Source organism: Microcaecilia unicolor, chromosome 13 (genome assembly GCF_901765095.1).
Source record: "Microcaecilia unicolor chromosome 13, aMicUni1.1, whole genome shotgun sequence".
In the NCBI taxonomy this organism is placed as follows: Eukaryota; Metazoa; Chordata; class Amphibia; order Gymnophiona; family Siphonopidae; genus Microcaecilia; species Microcaecilia unicolor.
Window position 1 is genome coordinate 56,133,796 of NC_044043.1, and position 24,998 is coordinate 56,158,793.

Sequence of the window (24,998 nt, forward strand, 5' to 3'; positions counted from 1 at the left end):
CTAGATTAATTAATTTGCCTTCAGCCCATATTTCTTTATTGCTGCTGTGTGTAGCTCTTATCTCCACGTCATATTAAAAACAAAATTCACAGTTGATATCAAAACCAGACCACTTCTTTCTAGTTTCTTGAGAATCTCTTGCACTGTCTCTGTTTTAGCTCCTGCATTTTGATTTGTCTGGAGTTCAGCATTTTCAGTTCCTCAAACAAAATCCCTGACATTGAAATTGACAGGAGACATATCCTGACAATCTTCAGTCTTCAGCACAGATCAGAGTCCTCCAAAACATTCAGGATACTACAAATGTTCATGACTATTTCAATACCCACATACTTACCAGTGTGTAATGGCTTTTACTGAAAAAAGCTGGAGAATAAAGTCTATACCACCAACTAGTCTAAGGGTAAAGCAATATCAAACAGTAAGACTAGAAAAACCAATAACTATTAAATTACATGATGAAAATGGCCTGGTGGTTAGGGTGGTGGACTTTGGTCCTGAGGAACTGAGTTGGATTCCCACTTCAGGCACAGGCAGCTCCTTGTGACTCTGGGCAAGTCACTTAACCCTCCATTGCCCCATGTAAGCCGCATTGAGCCTGCCATGAGTGGGAAAGCGCAGGGTACAAATGTAACAAAAATAAAATAGATACTATTGGAGATTCTACATGGAATGTTGCTACTATTGGAGATTCTACATGGAATGTTGCTATTCCACTAGCAACATTCCATGTAGAAGGCTGCGCAGGCTTCTGTTTCTGTGAGTCTGACGTCCTGCACGTATGTGCAGGACGTCAGACTCACAGAATCAGAAGCCTGCGCGGCCACATTGGTGATCCGCAAGGGCCGACTTCTACATGGAATGTTGCTAGTGGAATAGCAACATTCCATGTAGAATCTCAAATAGTAGCAACAGTGGAGGAGTGGCCTAGTGGTTAGGGTGGTGGACCTTGGTCCTGGGGAACTGAGTTGGATTCCCACTTCAGGCACAGGCAGCTCCTTGTGACTCTGGGCAAGTCACTTAACCCTCCATTGCCCCATGTAAGCCGCATTGAGCCTGCCATGAGTGGGAAAGCGCGGGGTACAAATGTAACAAAAATAAAATAGATACTATTGGAGATTCTACATGGAATGTTGCTACTATTGGAGATTCTACATGGAATGTTGCTATTCCACTAGCAACATTCCATGTAGAAGCCTGCGCGGCCACATTGGTGATCCGCAAGGGCCGACTTCTACATGGAATGTTGCTAGTGGAATAGCAACATTCCATGTAGAATCTCAAATAGTAGCAACAGTGGAGGAGTGGCCTAGTGGTTAGGGTGGTGGACCTTGGTCCTGGGGAACTGAGTTGGATTCCCACTTCAGGCACAGGCAGCTCCTTGTGACTCTGGGCAAGTCACTTAACCCTCCATTGCCCCATGTAAGCCGCATTGAGCCTGCCATGAGTGGGAAAGCGCGGGGTACAAATGTAACAAAAATAAAATAGATACTATTGGAGATTCTACATGGAATGTTGCTACTATTGGAGATTCTACATGGAATGTTGCTATTCCACTAGCAACATTCCATGTAGAAGGCTGCGCAGGCTTCTGTTTCTGTGAGTCTGACGTCCTGCACGTACGTGCAGGACGTCAGACTCACAGAATCAGAAGCCTGCGCGGCCACATTGGTGATCCGCAAGGGCCGACTTCTACATGGAATGTTGCTAGTGGAATAGCAACATTCCATGTAGAATCTCAAATAGTAGCAACAGTGGAGGAGTGGCCTAGTGGTTAGGGTGGTGGACCTTGGTCCTGGGGAACTGAGTTGGATTCCCACTTCAGGCACAGGCAGCTCCTTGTGACTCTGGGCAAGTCACTTAACCCTCCATTGCCCCATGTAAGCCGCATTGAGCCTGCCATGAGTGGGAAAGCGCAGGGTACAAATGTAACAACAACAACAAAATAATAATAATATAAAAGAATATAACATACAGAGGAAAAACTGTGTACTCAAGTCTACATCACCACAAACAAAGCAAAGTGACCGCCAAGTTCATCAGTGCACATGGAAAAAACCTCCACCTAACTCAATAATATTTGCAAATTTTAAATATCAAAAATTCAAAACCAAACAATATAAATTCTTATCTTTTATGCTGATAGGGAATTCAGGAAAAATATTCTTCCTCATAAGAAGAGTCTTCCATTCATGTCAGATGTCTCATCCAGCTAAATATGCCTTTGAACATAGTGGAAAGAAACTTTCATTCACATCAAATATATAATCCCAATACGTTACTCCAACACAACACTGGGTTTTGCCATCCAACTGGCTTCTTCAGGGAGTGCAAAACTGCATTCTCCATACAAAATTTCACCAGAAAGGTTAACTCAACCGCTAAACCTACACCAAGAATAAAACAGACATGGTGGGGAGAACCTGTCACCTCAATGCAGTGATACATGGGTAGAATCTGGGCAGACGAAAGAAGGAGTAGGATAGGCTGGCTCTTTCCAAACAACAAGGTCTTTATTCCTAATAAAGACCTATTATTCCACATCCGTCTCCCTTGTTGTTTGGAAAGAGCCAGCCTATCCTACTCCTTCTTTCAACCCCTTGGAATCTGGGAAGGGCATATAGTTACACACATAAATTATAGAATACTATCAATCACATTCATTTTTTAACAATCTAGGTGTGAACATTTATACCAGCTCTATGGCTGGCAAAAGTGCTCCTGCCTAACATATACATGGGTATATACCCAGTGACACTAGTATTCTCTAGAGAAAAGTGGGTGCCTACCTCAACAGCAACTCCAGTAGTTGGGGAGTATGTCCAGTGCTAGGCAGACTTCTATGGTCTGTGCCCCGAAAATGGCAAGGACAGATCAAGATCAAGAATATATATGTTGTATTACATCATATGCTATCAGTTTATCTTATTTGGCAGACTGGATGGATCATGTATGTCGTTGTCTGCTGTCATCAATTATATTACTATATTATTTTTCTTTATAAAAAAGGCTCCACATAAGCACCCTCTGGGTGTCTCTCTCTAACCCCCTCATGCTATAACTTGACATCTAGATTGACCTACCAATGCATGTAGAGTACCAGCACTAAAGCGGGCCTGTGGATACTTATGCACATAAGTGCTAGCTCAGCACACAATGCCATTCTATAAACAATGTGCTTAACTTAGGACTAAATTCAGTTTTAAAAAATGAGCGCTAATTGCTATTCTATAAATGGCACTCCGAGTTGGGTGCATTTTACAGAAGAGCACTTAGCCCTGGGACCTGTGCTCATTGTGGGCACAAGGATTTATACCAACTGAACCCTGGTGTAAATCGTCAAGCCTAAATTAGGCACAGATCACCAGGATTCTATAATAGTTTGCACATCATTGGCACTCCGTATATTAGGCTTGGAGAGGCTAAGCCTCCCCAGCCCAAAGCCCAAGCCCAATCTCTTCAAGTTACACCAATGCAACCCTTCCCCAGCCACTGTCCCAGGCTGTCTGGTGCCAAGGCTGCTCAGGTGCCAGCATTTTTCCCTCTCCCTTCATTCCCCCCCCCCCCCCCCCCGCAGTCCGTTCTTCTAACACACTTCGATCACTGCTGGTAGCAACACTGCACAATCAAAACAGGCTTTCCTGTGATGTGCCCCACCTCCTCTGAACCCATTTCCTGTTTCCACATGGGTGGGGTGTGTCACAGGGAAGCCCCCCCCCCCCCGATGCAACCTGTTTTGATCACTTGGAAATTGAGCACATGACTAAATTTGCACACATAATTTTGATCACCACTTATAGAAATTGGGGGTTAGTGCATAAAATAAGGGGGAGTTCACAGGAGAGGAGCATGGGTGAGGCACAGGGCAGAAGCATTATAACATGGACAACAAAAGTACTTATTTTAAATGCATGCCCTCTTTATTTTTTATAGCTCCTCTCTCTGTCCTCTGTGCCCATGCACTAAGCTGCGAGTGGCTTATGGGGGTTGCTGCAAACGGGAGGGATTCCATGGCCCTAAGTGGAGTGAGGTTGCCAGCATTACCCTTGACCATCCCAAGGCAATGGAGTCTGAGATGCCAACAGGGAGCTGCTGTGAAATTTCAACCTGGGCCCTCTGCCATCTATAGCCCTTAAGTATATCAAAATTATAGCCTTATGTTCATGTTTAACCTCAGGGATAAATCTTCTTTTGAAAATTATTTCTTTGCATCTTTCTAATTATTTTCCTTTCGGATTGATTTGGATTTAGCTCACCTGTCCTCTGGGAGCTTACAATCTATTTATTGACTATATTTATTTTAAATGTGAATCCTAACTTGCAGTAGCAGACTTTGAACTCTCTGGTTGGAAAAGCTGAAATACAGAAATGCAGGTGAGGATAATGATGACAGAGAAAGCTTAGAAGAGCTAAACTTGCAAGGATGAGAAAGAGAGAGCTGGGTCCCTTATTTGCCTGGGACAGCAGGAGAAGAGACGATGCACTGTAGTCCCTGATTGCTGGGGTGGGACCTCGGGAAGGTGAATGGTGTCTTTCCAGTAAGGAAAAATTCGTTGCATTGAAGTCAGAAGCCGAGAAACTTGTGCCCCTGGGCTTGAGTGTGGACTTTGGAAGTGGCCCACACCCCGCATGATATGGAATGGTCCACTCAGCAGCCTTCAGCTGGGCTGGGACTCTGGCAGGCATCAGTAGCAGTTTGCAGCAATTGATGTAGAGGTGCTGGCAGAAGCCTTCCTCTCCCAATCCCTCCAAATGTGTTTCTGAGAGCTGCTTTGCTTTGCTTTTCTTAACTCTTTCAGCGCCAGAGCCTCTCCATCGACAACTTAGAGCTCCCTTTTTTTGTCTTTTTATGCTTAGCTCCATCTTATCCGGGGATGGCTCCCTAAACGCCTGAGCTTTCTTTTTCTTCTTCACCCCACCCCAGTCCAGCACTGCCACATCAAGAAAGGAGCAGCAGCAGCAGCATGGCCATTAACACAGATGCCCAGTTTGAAAAGACTTTGAGTGAATGTGGCACTTCCCTGCCCAGGGATTCTCAGGAGACCGAGAAGCTGCTCACCACGGCGGACAGCAAAGAGGAGAACGATCTGAAACAGTCCTACTCAGTCACTATGTCCAGTGAAAAGTCCTTGGACATGGAGCAGAATGGTCACAGTCTACCCTACAAGTCCGAGTCAGCAGAGCAGCTGGAGTCTGCACCGCTTTCCCCATCCCGGATCAGCCTGGCCAGGGCATCATCCACGGCCACCACCAATGCCCAGGAGCAAGACCGACCCAGGGATTACATCTTTCTGGTTATCTTCTCTTGCTTCTGCCCCGCCTGGCCAGTTAATATTATTGCTTTGGCCTTTTCTATCCTGGTAAGTTTCTGATTGAAGAAAAGAAAAAAACCTAAAACGCTTGGGCACATTGTTGTCTTGCATTTTGTTGTAGGAGTTCATTTCCAAAACAAACTTTGTTCATCTGTCATTGTAGTCAGTGTTCAATAACAGAGGGGATAAGGTCTCTTTATCTGTCGCTTGTTAGGCACCATCATCAAATATATATTTTGGGACCCACCTTCTCCTAGAGAAGAGAAACTTTGTCAGTTTTCATTTCTGCAGCGAGGTGCTGGTATCTGGGGACCCTTTTTGTTCGATTATTTGATCTCTTAGAGCCGAGCAGAGCGGGTGAGAGCTTCTGCTTTAAATTGGCAGCAAATCACTGGCTGTCTCTCTGCATTACTCTGATCTTGCAGCACAAATGTTATCGACTGTAACACAAGAAGATGTCAGAGAGATTTCCGTGCTTCTCTTCCTGCTGTTTACTTGTGGCACAGTCACCTGGGGTGGGGAAGGGTTGCAGAGGATGAATTCGTAAAGTGGCAGAGAGCTTCAAAAATGATGGGAAAGATAAAGGCATGGCGCTTCCACTTTATTTTTGGATTTTAATGAACAAACATTATAGTTTTGTTTTCAGACTGATAAAACATATTACAATCAACAGTAAGTGCTTAGACTCTGCAAACTCCAAAGGGTTAAATATTCCCCCCCCCCCCCCACCCTGTCAGTAACAGCACGGGATGGCAGTGGACAAGAGTAGATCAATTAAGTTAGCCTTTTCTGAAACATCAGGGGACATTATGTCAAGGCAATTACTGCACCATTACGTGTTGCCCTGGCAGCCCCGAACCCCTTGATTTCCAGGGATGACTAGGAGAAGAGTCTCATAGCGGGTACAGTTTAAGCCTATCCAACACTGCCCTGGTTCAGCATTCTGATGTGAGTATGAGTTGTACCCATCTGTAAAACTTGAAACCACCTGAGTCTGTCTTATTGCTATGATTGTTTTTTCACAGCTCTCAATGGTAAAAAAAAAAGACATATTTCTACAAGGCAGCTGCCTATATAATTGGAAGCTCAGTTAAAACTATCATCATTAAGTTCACAAAGGGTTTAGTCTCTCACATTTCAGACAATTAGAATGTTTTAAGGACTAGAAGCTTTTTCCTTGTCTTAGAGAGCATCCATCCCTTCCTATCTTTAGGGAAATGATGGGTAAATCTTGCCTTTGGAAAGGACTGTGTATATCTTCTTCATTAGAAGTTCCCACTTCCACACTTCCTAGGGATTCCTTCACTCTTCATGCTCCTGCCTCATCACCCAATTTGCCCACCCTTAGTGAAAGAGGGACTCTCAATTCATTGCTAACCCTCCGGTGAAAACTTGTCTTTTCGCTCTCTCTCCTTTCATTCCTCTTCTCATTTCTTCAAATTATTCTCATCAAAATTTCTCGGAAGTGCCATTTCTCCCCCTCCACCATACTCTCCTTGATATTTGCAATATTTCATAATGTTTCTCATGAAAACTTCTGCTACCACTTCTCTGCTGTAAGACCTAGGTTGCCCTGTGCAGATACACATAAGAGGCAGTCCCTTCTCTGTGATGCTTGCAATCCAGTTGCTAGACACAGACAAGACAAACAGATTTCAGGAATGTATTTATTACATCGTATATTGTTAAAGAACAAAAATTCAGCAAGTCTATCATTAAGAGCCAGGATAGCTTCAGCGTAACTGGTAACTAAAGCGCTATAGAAAAAAAAGTATAGTATTAAAAAGGGGCCACGGTCCTAAATGCATTAATTAGCATGATCTTATACAGAGGGGGGAAATTACAGCTGAGTAGGATCTCTGGTGTTGGTGGCAGGCAGCCCTGGTTTTTGCGGTTCATGTACAGATAGTAGGAAAGGCGCTGTCCATGGTAGTCTGTACTCACATTGCGAATGTACCGTGTCAGCATGAGACCTGAGCTGTGCGTGGAGACGGTTTGGACGACCCAGGAAGACGCTGTAAAGGGCAAATGTGGCAGCTCTTGCCCTGGCCACAAGGCTAAATTCAACAAGGGCTAGATTCCTGCCCCTCTCTTTCAGTCAGGGTGTGGCAGGCAGCCTACAACTTCAGTAATCGGGCAAACACTTGGTCTTATTGCCATCAAACTACTTAGGTGGATCCATCTTTATAACATAGTTCTATATTAATACGGATACAGATAACTTAATGTGAGGCCTGAGACAGAGATTCTCTCTGCTTACATCACGGGAAATCCAGCAAAGGTCAAGCTACATAGGTGGTTCTTTACCTGAGGGTCAAGCCTGAGCTAGATCAGGTTTCAGAAAATGAGCCAGTGTTGATTTCCCTGTCCTTGGATTAACTCTTCCTAATGATAAAAATGAGCAAGAATCCAAGGAAGCAAAGGGTCTGGGTGTGAGAAAACCAGGAAGAGATCAGCTTGTGAATATAGTAACATTAGGGGTCATCAGAACTGCTATACAGATAGGTGGCATTCTGAATGTACATGCAGATTGTAGCTAAATATATAGCGGCATTGTTCAGTTGCTAATCATGTAGCAGAGTGGTTTAATGTAGACCAGCCTTTTTGCTGGCCTACATTAAAACACTTAGCTCTATGGATAGTAGTTGAATCGCACTGCTATGCAGGTCTGCCTCAGCACTATCCAGATAGTGTAAGGAGGGGGTGTGTGAGAGAAGTTTTGGCAGCACTATCTGTATCCTGCCACCAAAAATTCATAGATAGGAAGCTTGTATGTTTAGTGGCAGCTGCAAACGTATACACTTCTTTGAATATTGACCAAGTTTCCATGTTTATGAAGTAATACACTGCAGCAGAAAGGAACCCTAATAATATAAACAAAAAAAGATGACATTAAGTGAGGATAGTAATAGAACATAGAAAATGACATCAGATGAAGACCATTTGGCCTATCCAGTCTGCCTATCCAAAGTGCCTGCCAGAAACATTCCAAGAAATTGGAAAGAGTATGTTTGAGAAGGAAGCGCATTTTCTAATCCATCTGATCTATCCATAAAGAGGGGAATTTAAGTACAGGCTGCCTAAACAGGATTGTATATAAGTTACGCCATATGTTCCCTGTTTAAATTACCCACCAAAAGCACTCACACACATTTACACCTGACGTTAAGTCCAATGTGAGCACTCTAAATTAAATAGTCATTAACTGAACGACAGTGTTCTGATTATTTCCAACAGATAGGGGGCATCCATTCCTGTCAAGCAGGGGCTCTCAATCCAGTCCTCAGGACACACCTAGCCAGTCAGGTTTTCAGGATACTCACAATGAATATGCATGAAATAAATTTGCATGCAGTGCCTCTTTGATAAACAAATCTACCTGCATACATATTCATTGTGGGTATCCTGAAATCTGACTTGCTAGGTGCGTCCCAAGGGCCGGGTTGAGAACTCTTGCTTTAAGAGGGCCCATTTAAAGGTCTTAAAATTGGCATTAAGGATTGACATTAAGAAGTCCGTAAATACAAAGTTCAAGTTTAAGTTTATTAAAAATTTACTATCCCTCCTAATGGGAAATACCATCCAGGTGGGGTAGTGCAAATAAGCAGCATTTATTGGCTATAAGTTAATTTTCTGCCTATGTTCCTAGCCTTGTCCTAGTTACCTTCACAGGCTATTCCTTAAATTAGTGGTTCTCAAACCTGTCCTGGGAGAGCACTAGTCAATCAGGTTTTCAGGATTATCACACTGACTGCTTGTAGTAAATGTGCACACAGTGGAGATAGCGTATGCAAGTATACTTCACATAAATTCATTGCAGATAACCTGAAAATCTAACTGCCGGGAGCTCCCTCAGGACAGATTTCAGAACCACTGACTTAAAAAATATGGTTAAACTCTAATACCAGGCTAAGGACTGGTTCTTTCCCCCATCTCCAAATAAATCATTTAAAAGGGCAAGCTTGTTTGTTCCACAAACCACGGAAGTTCTTTAAAAAAAACAAAGATTTCACTGGAATGAGTGTAACTTGACTGATGTTGTCTTTTTAGGTAGGAGTGACCATTCATAGTGTCAAACTTAAGCTTCAGTCCTTTGAACTAGGGATGGCAAAGAAGGATTAAGTCCGCTTAAATTCAGGCAGGGCAGTTCTATAAATGGGAATGTGCATTACACGTGTCTTGTACGTGCATGTGTTACCTTAATTGTCACTTACATAATTCTATAAGGTAAAGTGTAAGCGTCTTAGCCCTTTAACCGTAAGGAGGGGGCATGGGTATGTCTTCAACTTATAGATTACTATCAGCTATCCTTAGAGCATAGTGCACTTAGGCACAACCTGGCATAAATGCCTATGTTTTACTTATTCTTACTGTACACCACCTTGGCTGAATTTCTTCAAAAAGGCAGTAAATAAATCCAAATAAATAAATGTAGGTGTTCCAATGTCAACTTACACCATCTTGGTGCACAGATACTATTATAAAACTGGTACTTCAGTGTCCTGGATGTACACCCAGCCAGTTAAATGTATTTATTTATTACATTTGTATCCCACATTTTCCCACCTTTTTGCAGGCTCAATGTGGCTTACATAGTACCGTAAACGGCGTTAGCCAATTCTGGTATGAACAAAGTAATATTGAGGTACATGTATGGTAAAGACCATTGGGGGGAACTTAGAGAGGGAGAGGAAGGATTAAGATATGTCCAGTTACGGTCTTTGGTTATGTTATGTCACTGGTATCCCTTGCCAGTCAGGATTTCAGGGCATCCACAATTTGAATGAGAAAGAAAACTTCACTGGCTGGGTGTGCTTCCAGGAAGGGATTTGGGCATCAAAAGCCTTTCCTTGTGGCTATAGATTTCCAGGTCAGATATTATCTCTGTCCCAAAAAGAAAGACACCAGGGTTTTGTTGTTTTTTTTTTGTTACATTTGTACTCCACACTTTCCCACTCATGGCAGGCTCAATGCAGCTTACATGGGGCAATGGAGGGTTAAGTGACTTGCCCAGAGTCACAAGGAGCTGCCTGTGCCTGAAGTGGGAATTGAACTCAGATCCTCAGGACCAAAGTCCACCACCCTAACCACTGGGCTACTGACAAATGATACTAGGCACATTTACTTCCTTGAAAAAGCCCTGGAAATGTTACGGGTGAAATGGGACCCCGTCAGATTAAGATAAGTGTGCTCAATTTTCACAATTGTTTACCAAATGTGGTTTTATTTTTTTAACAAAATTTGTTGATGACAAATCCATATAATAACTCAGAAGACATAAGTATACAAAATTCCAGTGTCAGAAAACATATGATAACATTAAGCCGAGACCGTCATCAAACTTTTCCATCCCCCCCCCCCCATCCCTACCCCCTACTTATTTATTCTGTGAATTATGTTATACATATGATTGAGCAGAAATGCAAACATTTACATTTTTACATAATAGAGCCAAAAATGCAATCCAAACATCTGGTTCGTATCCATTCTCTATTTACCTTAAATCCCCCAATCTTATCCCCATCCTCCCGCATTATCTCCCCCCACCACTCTTCACCAGAGAAGACTTTATTGTGTAATATGGTTAGCCATTCCAAATGTGGTTTTATATAATATCAAAAATAGAAAAATGAAAAAGATTGGTGTAAGAAGATAATAATAAAAGAAGATGACATTTTTTAGGGTTTTTAGGCCTATGATGAATTGAAGTTCTGTTGGTACTATATTCAGATAGAAGAAAGTGACATTCCACAGACTTTCAGAGGCTATTTCCCCCTTAAAATGTTTTTTTAGGTAGTTGTAATGGCTTGAGATTATACCACAATATATTGTTTTTGAATAGTGTGTTCAATATATGGTTTTGTGGAAGGTTCCTTTTGGATTTCTAAGCATTTCAAAAAGAAAATGGACAGCTTAAAATGATTAGTAGTAGCCAGATCAGAGCAAATGGCTCATTGTTCGGTTAAATTGTGTGTACAAATTGGGTGCAACCAGATTGGCACATGCAATTTTTAGTGCCATTTATCGAATTTGGGGGATAGTGTGTAACTCTTCTAAAATGTATTTATTTACATAGCTTATATCCCACCAAATTGCCATGGGTCAAGGAAGATTAGAATCAAACATCTACAGCAATGACATAAAAACACATAAAATGAAATCTAAATCACTTGCTAAGGTACACTAGCATTTTTAGCACAAGCTAATGCTAGAGACATCCATAGGAATATATGGGTGTCTCTAACATTAGCACATGCAAAACGCTAGCATGCCTACAACATGGCTTAGTAAACCGGGCCCTCGATTTACTTTCAAGAAGAAGGGAAAGAATGACAAATGCACACCTGAAGCACATATGGAGAACAATTTTGCATAGGTCAACTAGGTTCAAAAAAGGGACACATAGGTACATGCATGCATTAAAAAAAGGTTTTAGAAATGGCTCCACAAATGCAAAACCTTTTTCTAAAATAAATCTATCAGCAGCAGGCTGAAAAGCAGGGAAGCCATGCTGAAATCACGCTGGGGCTCCTTGTAGGCAAGTCATTTAACCCTCCATTGCCTCAGGTACAAACTTAGATTCCAAGACCTCCAGGGACAGGGACATGCCCAGTGTATCTGAATGTAACTCACCTTGAACTACTACTGAAAAGATGTAAGCTAAATCCTATCCCTTCTCTTATTTCATGGGATTTGGGGGTCAGGATCTGTACTCTTTTGGTTGCCCTTCTCTGGATATCCTCTCTTTTGTCCATATCTCTTTGGAAATATGATCTCCAGAACTAGACACAGTACTCCAGTTGAGGTCTCACTATTGAGCTGTCCTGAGACATTAATTTTGTGGTTTTGCTTCCAGCAACTGTTCTCACTAAGCACCCTAGCTTTTTTCTACCTCTCACCAGTATCTGTATGGCAAAAGCAAGGTTAATTGTAGAGTTATGATTAGGTCTCAGTTCTGGAACAGCAGGAGGTCTTAAAGAAAAGACAGCTGTATTGGTAAAAGTTATAGGAAAGGCCCTCCATACATTAAGATGGGGTTCTGATGGACAGGACCGAAATCTGAGAGACAGTGGGATGGGACAGGAAATCAATAAACAGTTATTTAGCCTTTCAAACAGTAGTAGGACTAGGGGGCATTTTATGAACTAATAGGAACAAGATTTTAAAAAAACAAAATGGAAAAAAAGTATTTTATACTCAATGCAAATTAAGTTGTAGAATTTGGTGCTGATGGATATGGTTAAGACATTTAGCATAGCTGCCTTAAAAAAAAGAGATTTGGACAAATTTCTAGAGGAAAAGTCCATAATTACTATTCAGTTAGCAGTGGCGTAGGAAGGGGGGGGGCGGTGGGGCGGTCCGCCCTGGGTGCACGCTGCTGGGGGGGGGGGGTGTCGGCTCTGCTGGTTCACTGCTTTCTCTGCCCCAGGTTACTTCCTGTTCCGGGGCAGAGAGAGCAGGGCTACAAAACACATGCGTAATCACCCAAAACACATAAAACAGAGAAATAAAACCTTAGGCTAAGATAAATCTCTGTACTATCAGAGCATTTAACCTTCATTTTCCAGGCAATTAATATCAATTAATCCAGGGAAATCAGTCTTTTACCTTGAGCATGCAAGCAAACAGAAACATGAAGGGTCATTCTATAATCTCACTGCCTGTATTTATGTGCATGATACACACATGAATGTCTAGAATATTTGTTCTTATGTGCATATGTGCACACATATTATTATTATCAACATTTGTATAGCGCTACCAGATGCACGCAGTGCTGAATACCTGACACAGAGAGACAGTCCCTGCTCAATAGAGCTTACAATCTAAAATAATACAGACAGACAAGACAATTAAGGGCGAGGGAAGTACTGGGCGAGAAGGAACAAGGGGGGAGGCAAATGAGTAGTGGCTAGGAGCCAAAAGCAGCATTGAAAAGGTGGGTTTTCAGCATAGCCACATAAATGTTAGCAGGGCACAAAGGTGCTATTCTGCAAATAGCTACTCAACATGCATAGGGGCAGGGCATGGGTGGGGCATGAACAGTACTCCCACTTATGCATGTAATGTAAGTTCCACATGTCCCCGCCACATTTAGGTGCCCACACTTGTGCTAGCTTTATGAATGGTGTAACTGCAGGTGCCTGATACCAGGTTGCACTTAAATTCTATAAAGGAAACTAGGCACCTTGACTCTGATATAGAAAAGCTTCTATCACATGGCCACAGGGCACCTAAATGGAGGTGCTCACTCATAGAATTGCCTCCATGGTTCCTACTTTTACACAATATACATGTAGGCATATCCAGGGGTGGAAAAGAGGTGGAGAGGGCAGGATCAACACTTACACACATATGTACCTCTTCTTACTGGCACAAACAACCGATTGAAGGCTGCAAGTGGTGTGACTACATCACACCCTTCCTGCGAAAGCTACACTGGTTACCAGTATCTTACAGGGCTAAATTTTAAACTCTATGTTTGATTTTCAAGGTCCTCAGACAAAATGGACCAGAGTACTTAAAGAATAAGTTAGTCCTTTACATACCTTTGAGACCTCTAAGATCCTCTCAAGGATCATCACCATCTGTACCCTCATCAAAAGAAATTGTATGATATGATATCCGCCAGTGAGCCTTCTCAGGAGTAGCCCCCATGATTTGGAATTTACTCCCAGAGGGGTTACGTGTAAGTCAAGACTACTTCTACTTCAGGAAGCAGGTGAAAACCAGGATGTTCTCCCAAGTCTTTAATATATAGGGTGACTGACTGTACACTCATTCTGCAACTTGGCTAGCTTGCTACACACACTGTAACTTAGATCAGTTCCTTATCTCTTTCTTAACTATACAACGAACTTGCTTTGAGTTTAGCTAACCATCACATTATCCCAACTGACTCTGTACCACACATCTTGTTCCCATCATGTATCTGCTCTTGGTCTCTCAGCTGCATTGTTCTTTAGCATCATATCTATGTTAGTTGAATGTTCTAATGCCTGCTTATTAGGTGTATCATTAGTAGTATGCTAACATTGTATTATATCTCTGGGATTTGAATTCCAGTGCTGTTAATTGTGTATATTTTCGATACTGTTTCACCGTATTTCTATTATTAGGTTTCAATTAACTTTTTTCAAGTTTACCTCATTTATTGTATTTGGTTTATTCTTGGTTATTTTACTATTGTTATGCTGTTAACAAAATTGTAAGTTTTATGTTAAACTGTACCTGCTGTACACCGCCTTGGGTGAATCTCTTCATAAAGGTGGTTAATAAATCCCAATAAATAAACACACACACACCAATCTTCAAACAGGTGTAAATGTGTGTGCCTGGCTCTCCTGGGGTCATTTTCTAAAGGCACACAGATACACATGAAATATAAGTACATAAGCATCGCCATGCTCGGCCCAGCACCCTGTCACCGACAGCGGCCAAAAGAACAAGCAACTTGTCCCGCCCATCCTAGAAATACTGTATTCCCTCATCCATTCAATGACATTCTATGGCTTTTTCCTCCAGGAAGCCATCCAACCCTCTTTTGAAGTCCGCTAAGTTAACCGCCTTATCCACCTTTTCTGGCAGCGAATTCCAGAGTTTAACTATGCGTTGACTGAAGAAAAAATTTCCTCCAATTCGTTTTAAATTTACCACACTGCATGCCCTCTTGTCCTAGTATTTTTGGAAAGCGTAATCAGACGCTCCACATCGACCCGTTCCATTCCACTCATTATCTTATAGACCTCTATCATATCTCCCCTCAGCCGCCTTTTCTCCAAGCTGAAGAGCCACAGCATAACATTTATAAAGTAAAGCATTGTTTTTACTTGCTTTTGTTTAAAAGACTGAAAAGAGTAACAAGACTGATGATGCTAACTTAGAGCATTGGTTTGCAGAGAGAGAACTGGCAACTGCTGTAGCTCTCAGAGCTCTTTTGTTTAGATGTGACATGCAGGTTATAGATGATACAAGCTGATTATTTATTTAGAGTCTGCTTTGTTTGTTATAATGATTTTGATTATTCATTTGAGCCGTCATAAAACAGGTGCTACATAGGCACCTTTCCTGCCTAGACCCCCAACTTACCAATTTCTCTCAGAAGTCAGATTTTGTTTTGAGGCAGATCAACAAAGTGCTCCCTGTTATTTCCAAATCAAAGCACTAAGAATGTTGTAGTCAGCAATTACCTACAAGCCAATAATGACTCAGAGATGGGGTCCATTTAGAAAAAGCACATCTGCACAGCTGCTGGCAGGAGTGGCTGCTCGATTCCAATCCGTCCAGGTTTCATAGAGCTTCTTCATTTACTGAGCAGTGTGATTGGAAACAATATTGCATACGATAAACTGAATAGCTGCTAGAGCATGTCCTAGAGAATTGACGAGAGTGAGGGCTATGAACAAGTCCCATAGTGGAATTAGAATCCAGGTCTCAAACCACAGAACATGGTTTTAGACAATGTGGTATAACTTTTATTTGTGCATGCAGGTCAGAAGGGATGACATGGTGGGGGGAATGATGAGGGGGTCTGTGAAACCCTGCCCACTTAGCAGCATAAAAACAGGAAATGTTGAATCCTTTTTTTTTTTGTCCTCAACTTCACTCTGGGCTTTCTGCAATCTTTTTGCACCTTCGTAACCTTCGGAGATGGGTGCTGCTAGTAAGGCAATCTGTAAAAGAAGTCCATATGGACAGCTTATATTGATAGTTGTCTAGTTTTTATGCCTATAGGCAGAAGGCCAGATGTAGAGTATGGTTTCCCAGCAGTTTGAGCTGTGAATCAGTAAGACAGCAGATGCAAAGCATAACACTCAAACCCTGGAGAATGGAGCACACCTAAGCAACAGCCAGAAATGGAAAGAGAGGAAAAGAGGCAACAAAGAGTAAAAAGAAGATAAAGATAATAGATAGGAGTAAAGGAAAGAAGAGAAGGGTAAGCAGGATGGCTCAAAAGAAAATAGACAAGGGGAGGTGAGAACAGGAGCTTCTTGAAATTTCTTGTATTACATAATCATGTTTAGTTGACATTTAAAGGTCTACCGTTGCCTCCCAGAAATGCACAGACTCCATGAAGCCACAAATTCATAACCCAAAGAACAGTCAGAATTTTACTTCTCTCAGCCTGGTGTAGTGAGAATCTTTACTTTTCTCTTCTATCTACAAAGAGAATCTCTACGTTTCTCATCCTGGTGCAGTGAGAATCTTCCTGCATAAGTAACATAGTAGATGATGTGTGAGGTGTATTTTCAAAGCACTTAGACTTAGAAAGTTCTATAGGTTACTAACAGGCTTCTTTTCGAAAAAGAAGGGCGCCCATCTTTCGACACAAATCGGGAGATGGGCGTCCTTCTCCCAGCGTTGCCCAAATCAGCATAATTGAAAGCTGATTTTGGGCGTCCCTAACTGCTTTCTGTCGCAGAGATGACCAAAGTTCCCGGGGGGGTGTCGGAAGCATAGTGAAGGCGAGACTGGGGCGTGCTTAACACATTGGGTGTCCTCGGCCAATAATGGAAAAAAGAAGGGCGTCCCTGATGAGCACTTGGCCGACTTTACTTGGTCCATTTTTTTTGCAACCAGGCCTCAAAAGGTGCCCGAACTGACCTAATAAACGGGTTTAGAAATTATTACAGATATCATAGATTTGAACATGGAAAACGTGTACAATCATATCAAACTATATTGGTTTTGCTGAAGAAAGGCTAAGAGGCTGCTTTCACTGGTTCCAGGACCTGATCATTGAAGCTCCACCTGCTGTCATCAGTGGGCACCTTAAATGTGTGAATAGCTGAGTCAGATCCCATAGAGGCCAGAGAGAATTTTGTCAGGCAGTTCCAGCACTGGTAACTGCTGATTGGGGGATACTTCTACTGATTCCTGGCCCTGATTGTTGAACCTCTGCCTCTACCCTACTACTACTTATCATTTCTATAGCGCTACTAGACGTACGCAGCACTGTACACTTGAACAAGAAGAGACAGTCCCTGCTCGACAGAGCTTACAATCTAATCAGGACAGACAAACAGGACATATAAGGGATATAGACAAAGAGTAGCAGGATTACGGAATCCCAAAGAGGTAGCAAGATTCCGGAATCCCAAAGACTGCTACTACTATTACTTAACATTTCTACAGCGCCACTAGATGTACACAGCGCTGTACACTTGAACATGAAGAGACAGTCCCTGCTCGACAGAGCTTACAATCTATTCAGGACAGACAAACAGAACAAATAAGGGATAAGGGAAATACTAAAGTGGGAAAGATAAAACAGACATGGGTACTGAAGAAGTGAATAGGGGTTAGGAGTTAAAAGCAGCATCAAAAAGGTGGGCTTTTAGCCTACATTTGAAGATGGCCAGAGATGGAGCTTGACGTACTGATTCAGGAAGTCTATTCCAGGCATATGGCGCAGCAAGGTAAAAGGAACAGAGTCTGAAGATGGCAGTGGAGGAGAAGGGTACAGATAAGAGAGAGTTGCCCAAAGAATGGAGTCCCCGGGGAGGAGTGTAGGGAGAGATGAGAGGTACTGAGGAGCTGCACAGTGAATGCACTTTTAAGTCAGTAAGAGAAGTTTGAACTGTATGCGGAAACAGGGAGCTAATGAAGTGACTTAAGGAGAGGGCTAATATGAGTATACCGACACTGGTGGAATATAAGTCGTGCAGCAGAATTTTGAACAGACTGAAAGGGAGAGAGATGTCATATGTAGAAGCCATTTAACCAGGCCTTGCTGAAGAGGAAGGTGAATCCCCAAGGGGCAAAACCAAAGGGATCACCCCTTTGGGAGCTCTTTCAGGAATGACTGAGAATGCCAAGTATATTTCTGGCCAGGGTTGAGATAAAATACATGGATTATAGGTGCTTAGAGGGGAGAAATTTGGGGGAAAGTACTTGTGATTTTATTTAGCTATGCTTTATACCCTTCTCTGTTTCTCAAGTGAAAGCAGGGGATGGGATAAGTTAAATTAGAGATCTTTGCATTGTTACTATATCATTATGGTATATTATTTGTTATTTAAAATCATATCACCTTTTGTATTTAAAGTTGTATGTGTGTATTTTTCTTTGAAATGATTGATTTTGTAACATGCACAGAGTATGGTTTTTTTCCATTAAAATACATGACCCAACAGAAATTCAATTCTCCATGCAGTGAGCATTTTTACTTCTCTCCTCCAGGTGTAATTTATTATTTATTTATTTAGATTTTGCTCACACTTTTTTCAGTAGTAGCTCAAGGTGAGTTACATTCAGGTACGCTGGATATTTCTCTGTCCCAGGAGGGCTCACAATCTAAGTTTGTACCTGAGGCAATGGAGGGTTTCTTTTTTAATAATCTGTACACTTCACAATGATCGTAATTATCCACCATGTGAAATGAAGTTTCCCTGAAATTCTACTAATACTGAATTGCACTTAGAGATACACAGCAAGGTACAGAAAAGGGCAACAAAATGATAAAGGGGATGGGATGACTTTCCTATGAGGAAAGGCTAAAGTGACTAGGGCTCTTCAGCTTACAGAAAAGATGGCTGATGGGAGATATGAGTGGAGTGGAACAGGTAGAAGTGAATCACTTGTTTACTTTTTCCAAAAACACTAGGATTGAAGCTACTAAGCAGTAAATGTAAAACAAACTGGAGAAAATATTTCTTCACTTAACATGTAATTAAACTCTGGAATTCATTGCCAGAAAATGTGGTAAAAGCAATTAGCTTAGCAGGATTTAAAGAAGGTTTGGATAATTTCCTAAAAGAAAACCCCATAAGCCACTATTAAGTTGGACTTGGGAAAATCCACTGCTTATTTCTAGGATAACCAGCATAAATTATGTTTTACTATTCTGAGATCTTGCTAGGTACTTGTGTCCAGGATTGGCCACTGTTGGAAACAGCATACTGGACTTGATGGTCTGTCCCCATATGGCAATGTTTATGTTCTTGAACTGATCAGAGGAAGCATCTATTTAGCTCCTCCACCACAGTAAAACTATGGCAGGAAAAAAGGAATATAGGCACAGAAGAGAAGGAAGAGGGGACAGGGCTTATTTTCTGGGGGGAACAGTGTGGAACATAGTTCCACTACTTCTTTTCAGACTCCAGAGCATCAGGGCTGTTCTGCTCCAGCTCATGGAAGGGGGTGAACCTGGGGCACAGCAAAGAATGCTTTCCCCCTTCTCCAGTTACTCCTTCCCCGGCCCACCCAATCCTCCCCCAGCTCCTCAGTTCCACTTCCTTTTATGGCTACAAAATGGAGAGAGGGGAGAGGAAGACAAGGAAGGAGGAGAAGGAAGAAGAAATGTATGTGCAAGCAGTGGCATATCTACTGTACTTGCCACGCCGAGCAGACCACCCCCTCCTCCGAACAAGGGGGTGCGCTGAGCAGTTGCATGGCTTTCGGCTCTGCCAGTCCGCTGTCCCCTCTGATGTCAACTTTCTGTTCTGTGGCAGGGGACCGGCAGAGTCGACAGGGGCATGACTGCTCAGTGTACATCCTTGCTGCCTCCATGTGGGGAGGACCCAGAAGTGTAGCCAGGTTGAGGGCATGGGAACAGCAGAGAGCAGACTGCCGACAGTTCCAGCACGTATTTTAAATGGGATAGATCGCATGAAACATAGGCGCCATCGGAAGTCCTTTTGGGGGAGTGGCCACTCCCCTGGTGTCCCACCTAGCTACGTCTCTGGGCGGACCACCCCCACCGCCCTGCCCTTGGTATGCTAGAGCGTGGAAATATCAGATTGGAGAGTAACTCTATAAATGTGCAGTCCAGTAGGTTTCTCTGGATTTTAAAAGAAGTGTCCACATATTTCCACTCTGAAGATTTATCCCAGGGTACCCATGCACTTTTCTGTACACCTGTCATTTGGGATGTGCATATTTTTGGGGCTAATTTACATGCATATGTTTATATTTTTTAAAGGATGCAAACACCTCCCTAACTCCATGTCTGGGCATGCCTCTGCGTAGTCCAGATATCTAGGTAAACATATGTACATAGAGGCTGTATTAGAGGTCAACCAAAACTGCTTTTTTCAGTTGTGGCTGAAACTGAAACTGTCTGAAAGCTTTTGGCCAAAACTGAAACTACAGCCAAAACTCATCACCTGATTTCGGCCAAACCAAAAGCCAAGACCGAAAACTCATGTTTGGTTGTGTGAATGTGAACCAGTGAGGGTTGCTGAGGATCGTCAGAGCTTGCAATCTGCATCCCTCTGCTAAACCCCAGAATATAATTTAAATTATGAAAGACCATATTACCTCCAAGCAAAATAGCTTCCACACACATGGACTACAGCTAAATAAAACGGAAAATAAAAACCATGGTGTTTTTTTACAGTGGCTGATTTTGCACCACACTCGGAATGACAGCTGATGCCATAACTCTACAGAGAGGCTAATTCCTAAGGAGCTTATCATCTCAAATTTACAGAGTTAAATTTCAGCTGAAATTTTTAAAGCATTTAATTGAAGCACCCTATTTACCATATAAACTATTGTACAAGATCATAATTGCATTACTTGCAAATCGCAGTACAAAGAGTAGCTCCCACCTAGGTCTATCTTACAATCCCTGGTGGTCTAGTGGCATAGGCAGGGCAGAAGCAGAACGGGAATTGCTCCAACTACACTGCTAGACCACACTAGAGATTGTATGATAGGCCCAGGGGGGCCTTCAGGTTGGAAGATACACTGGGGGGGGGGGGGGGAGGGTCCATGAGGAGGTGCAATTCCTGTTCAGGGGGAGGAAGACAAAAGGGCCAAAGAACAAATTTTCAGCTTCTCCTGAAAACACATGGTCATTTTCTGCTGAAACCGAAAACATGGCCAAAAATTAAAACAACCTTTCGGCCAAAACAAAGCAGACAATGGATTTTGGGACAGTTTCGGCACTGAAACCGAAACTGAAATTCAATTGGCCTCTAGTGCCCCTATTCTCTTCCCTTCAATACAGTGAGTCATAGGCAGCAGAATAGGGTGGAAGACTGGGGCCATGGTCTGACCAATAATTTAATCAATACAGTATCAGCAATTCGTGTGCTTGAGGTTGGGGCCAGAAAGTGGTTTATTTGGCCATTTAACCAAAAAGGTGTTCCTGTGACCCTGTGGTGAGTGTGCTACATTTTAACATATGATAAACAAAGTGTGGTGACAGATAAGTGACAGACAGCAAACACAAAGTAGGTAGAGACAGATAAAGAAATAGACAGATTCCTGAGATCAAACCATGATATCCTCCTGTCCAGAGCAAGAAAAGGAACTTGTGGGTGTGGAATACTGAAAACGGTTCATCTCTGATCTGATCTTTTTAGATTGGGTGGTCCCAAAACTGTTCTGGAGGGACCCACAGCCCTTCGGGGTTTCAAGATATCCCCAATGAATAGGCATGAGATAAACGCACATGCAATGGAGGAAAGCATATGCAAATCTACCTTATGAGTATTCACTGTGGACATCCTAAAAACCTAAGTGGCTAGAGGTACCCCAGGGCAGGTTTTGGAGCCCCTGTCTTTAGGGAAACCATTTGTAAACAAGTCTGAGCATTTTCTAACCTGCATGTGGTCTTTCTCTTGGGCAGTCAAGAAACAGCCTGCAGCAAGGGGATGTGGATGGAGCCCGCAGATTGGGACATATGGCCAGGCTACTGAGTATAGCTGCCATCGTGCTGGGCATCTCTGTCATCGTGCTCTACTGTGTAATTCACTATGCAAGTAAGTCCCAGCCAGCAGCTCCTCCCACCTGCACACAAAATGCAAATAGGCTCTGCCCTTTTACCTGGCTTCTTGTAATACTGAGGCATTGTGGATAAGGTTGTCTTAAGTAATCCCACTGTACAATGCACTAACTGAAGTCTCTTTCTGCTGTAAGAACATTCCACTTGCAAAATCATTTCAACTCAGTCCGAGTATGTTCTTTGCTATAGACATAATTCCTGCTAAAAGCCCATTCTGCTTATAAGAACATTTTAGCTAACCCTCAGGGAGTCTTTATAAGACGAAGGCTGCAGACTGTGGATCTGACATGATAAAGAGTCATATTCTAATGATAATAATGTAGACCATTATTAAATTATAAAGTACTTTGAGATCCTTGCTAAATAGATTATTCTTCTTTCCTCTTGAAAACATCATGAATTTTTGAAAGAAAACTTTATAGATTTTGTACATTTTTCAAATCTACCTATAATTCTGCAATTGGGGCATTCTAACAGGGATGTCTTGGGTGGGGGCAAGTAGGGGAATAAGTTGCAAGACTGAAGGAAATGAGCTTAGATCTGCCTGCATTATCAGTCTCTGTTTTCCCTAACACGGGGGTGGGCAACCGTGCTCCGAGGGCCACAACCCAGTCGGGTTTTCAAGGTTTCCACAATGAATATGCATGAGATCTATTTGTATATACAATAGAAACAGTACATGCAAATCCATCTCATGAATATTCATGTTGTGGCTCTCGAGGACTGTGGTTGCTCACCCTAGTCCTAACTTCTGAGAGAAATATTGAGGAAAATCCTTTGGTCAGACTTTCCCTGTACTTCAATATCATCCCAGTACTCAGGGCCAGCTTAATCATTATGTACATTAGGCAGTTGCCTGGGGTGGCACCTTCTGTAGGGCAGGAAAGCATAACAAAGTAAAATAGATCTTGCCAGCCACAAAATTCAGACAACCATCAAGCTGTGCTTTTAACTGTTTAATATTTCAAAGTATGATATTCAATAATGTGTTTTTACAGGGTCATTCTGGGAGGGATGATATCATGATTGTTGAGTTTATTAACATCTTATGGGGCATCTGAAAGGTAATTGAGGGGGGGGCAAGACTGAAGGTTCACCCAGCATAGTAGTTCTCAACCCAGTCCTCAGAGCTCACCTAGCAGTCAGGTTTTCAGGATATCCATAATGAATATGATGAGACAAATTTGCCCGCACCGCCTCCTTTGTAAGCAAATATCTCTCATGCATATTCATTGTGGATATCCTGAAAACCAGACTGGCTAGGTGGGCCCAATGACTGGGCTGCACTAATGTCCTTGCACTACCCCTGCTAATACTGCCTTATCACATATATATCCCATATTGGCATTTCTTGTTATGGTGATATCTGGCTCATTTGATAAATATTTTTCCTAATTTTCTAGTGCCTCACAAGAATTAACTGTGGAGGTGCCTGATGGCAGAAGAGCTCCATCTTTCATCCCAGCCTTTTTAAAAACACACTGGAGCAGAATTCTCCAAAAGGAAGATGTCACAACAAAATAAAAATGGGTGCACTCAAGTTCCAGCCCGGAGGGATTACATGCATGCTGCTGTTCACAAGCTTCTTGGGGGAAGGATTTTATTTTTGGAAATACACAGGTACAGACTCAGGGGGAAAAGGGTTTGAAGAATACGTCCAACATGTAACAATAACATGCAATTGCCAAAAGAGATGAGATGGTGAAGGACTACTCTTCTGAGACCCTGGAATGAGATAGAACTAACGTTTCTTAAGAGTTAAAACAAGGAAGAGTCAGAAGGATAAGAGACACCACGGGGAGATGCTAGGTTCATCTAGCACAAATTGAATTTTGCTTTTCATTTTTATACTGCGGAAGGAAGACTTTGACTCAAGACTGCCACAGTGGGTATAGGCAGGAGGAGAAGGAGGGGAGGCAAGCTAGCAGGGGGGAAAGTAGGTACATATATCAATTTGAACTTGCATGGTAGGGGAAAGCTGGAGGTTGCAGAAAGCTCTGCAGGCACATAGAGACAAGTTTATAGTTGGAAGACTTTTTTGTATTTTTGATGAAAAAAAATTACACTGACCATTTGCATGCTGCACTGAATACATCTATAATTGTTTTACCAACTGCTCTAAGCTGGGAAGGTATTTTCAAGTTCAGACTATAGGATACTTAATCAGTGCCACTAACCCAGAGAAGTCGAAGGTAGACAGTGATATAAACCACTGTCAAGAACAGTATTACTGGGCAATTGGATAGACATGACATAATGAGGAAGAACCAGCATGGACTTAACAAAGGGTGTTTGTGTCTGACTACTTATTAGAATTCTTTGAAGGTGTGAATAAGCATTGTGTATAAAGGCAACTTGGTCACTACAGTGGATTTGCCAAAGGTGTTTGATAAAGCCCCTTATCAGGAAATTAAAGTGACTTGAGATAGGAGGCAATGTTCTACTTTAGGCTGGTAACTGGTTAGGGTAACAAAGAATAAGAGTGGAGTGTCTCATAGATATATACTTGGACCAGTGTTAACTCGTTCATTAGTGATGTGGAAAAGGGAGCAAGACAAAGATTATGGGGTTCACATTGGCAGACAACACAAATTCTCCAAAGAAATTAGAATGGGTGCAGACTGTAAGGATATGAAACTGGGGAACTAAGCATCCAATAGTAAATGAAATTTAATGTGAACAAGTACAAAGAAGCACACAGGGGAAAAATAATCCTAACTATGTAGGCAATTTTAAAATTACCCAGGAAGTTTGCCAGTCCACAGATACTCTGTTTGCTAGGACACTCTCTTTTCTTCCAGTGGAGATTGTGGTTACTTGGACTTTGCAGGTGCACAGTTACTGCAGGGATTTTAAAATGGGATCTATGTGCATGGTTTTCCCTTCTGTGTCCTAAAGCTGCCTCTTGCCTGCATGTTCTGAAACAACACCTGTGCTTCCAGTTGCATTAA

At 42.3% G+C, this 24,998-nt stretch overlaps 1 protein-coding gene across 1 annotated transcript; it reads left to right on the plus strand.

The window, feature by feature from the left end:
* Positions 1-4,964: 4,964 nt before the first annotated feature.
* TRARG1 (trafficking regulator of GLUT4 (SLC2A4) 1) lies at positions 4,965-24,998 on the plus strand. The gene is made up of 3 exons (XM_030222135.1): positions 4,965-5,360; positions 21,892-21,996; positions 24,813-24,998. The coding sequence occupies exons 1-3, from the start codon at positions 4,965-4,967 to the stop codon at positions 24,996-24,998; spliced, it is 687 nt and encodes a 228-aa protein (XP_030077995.1).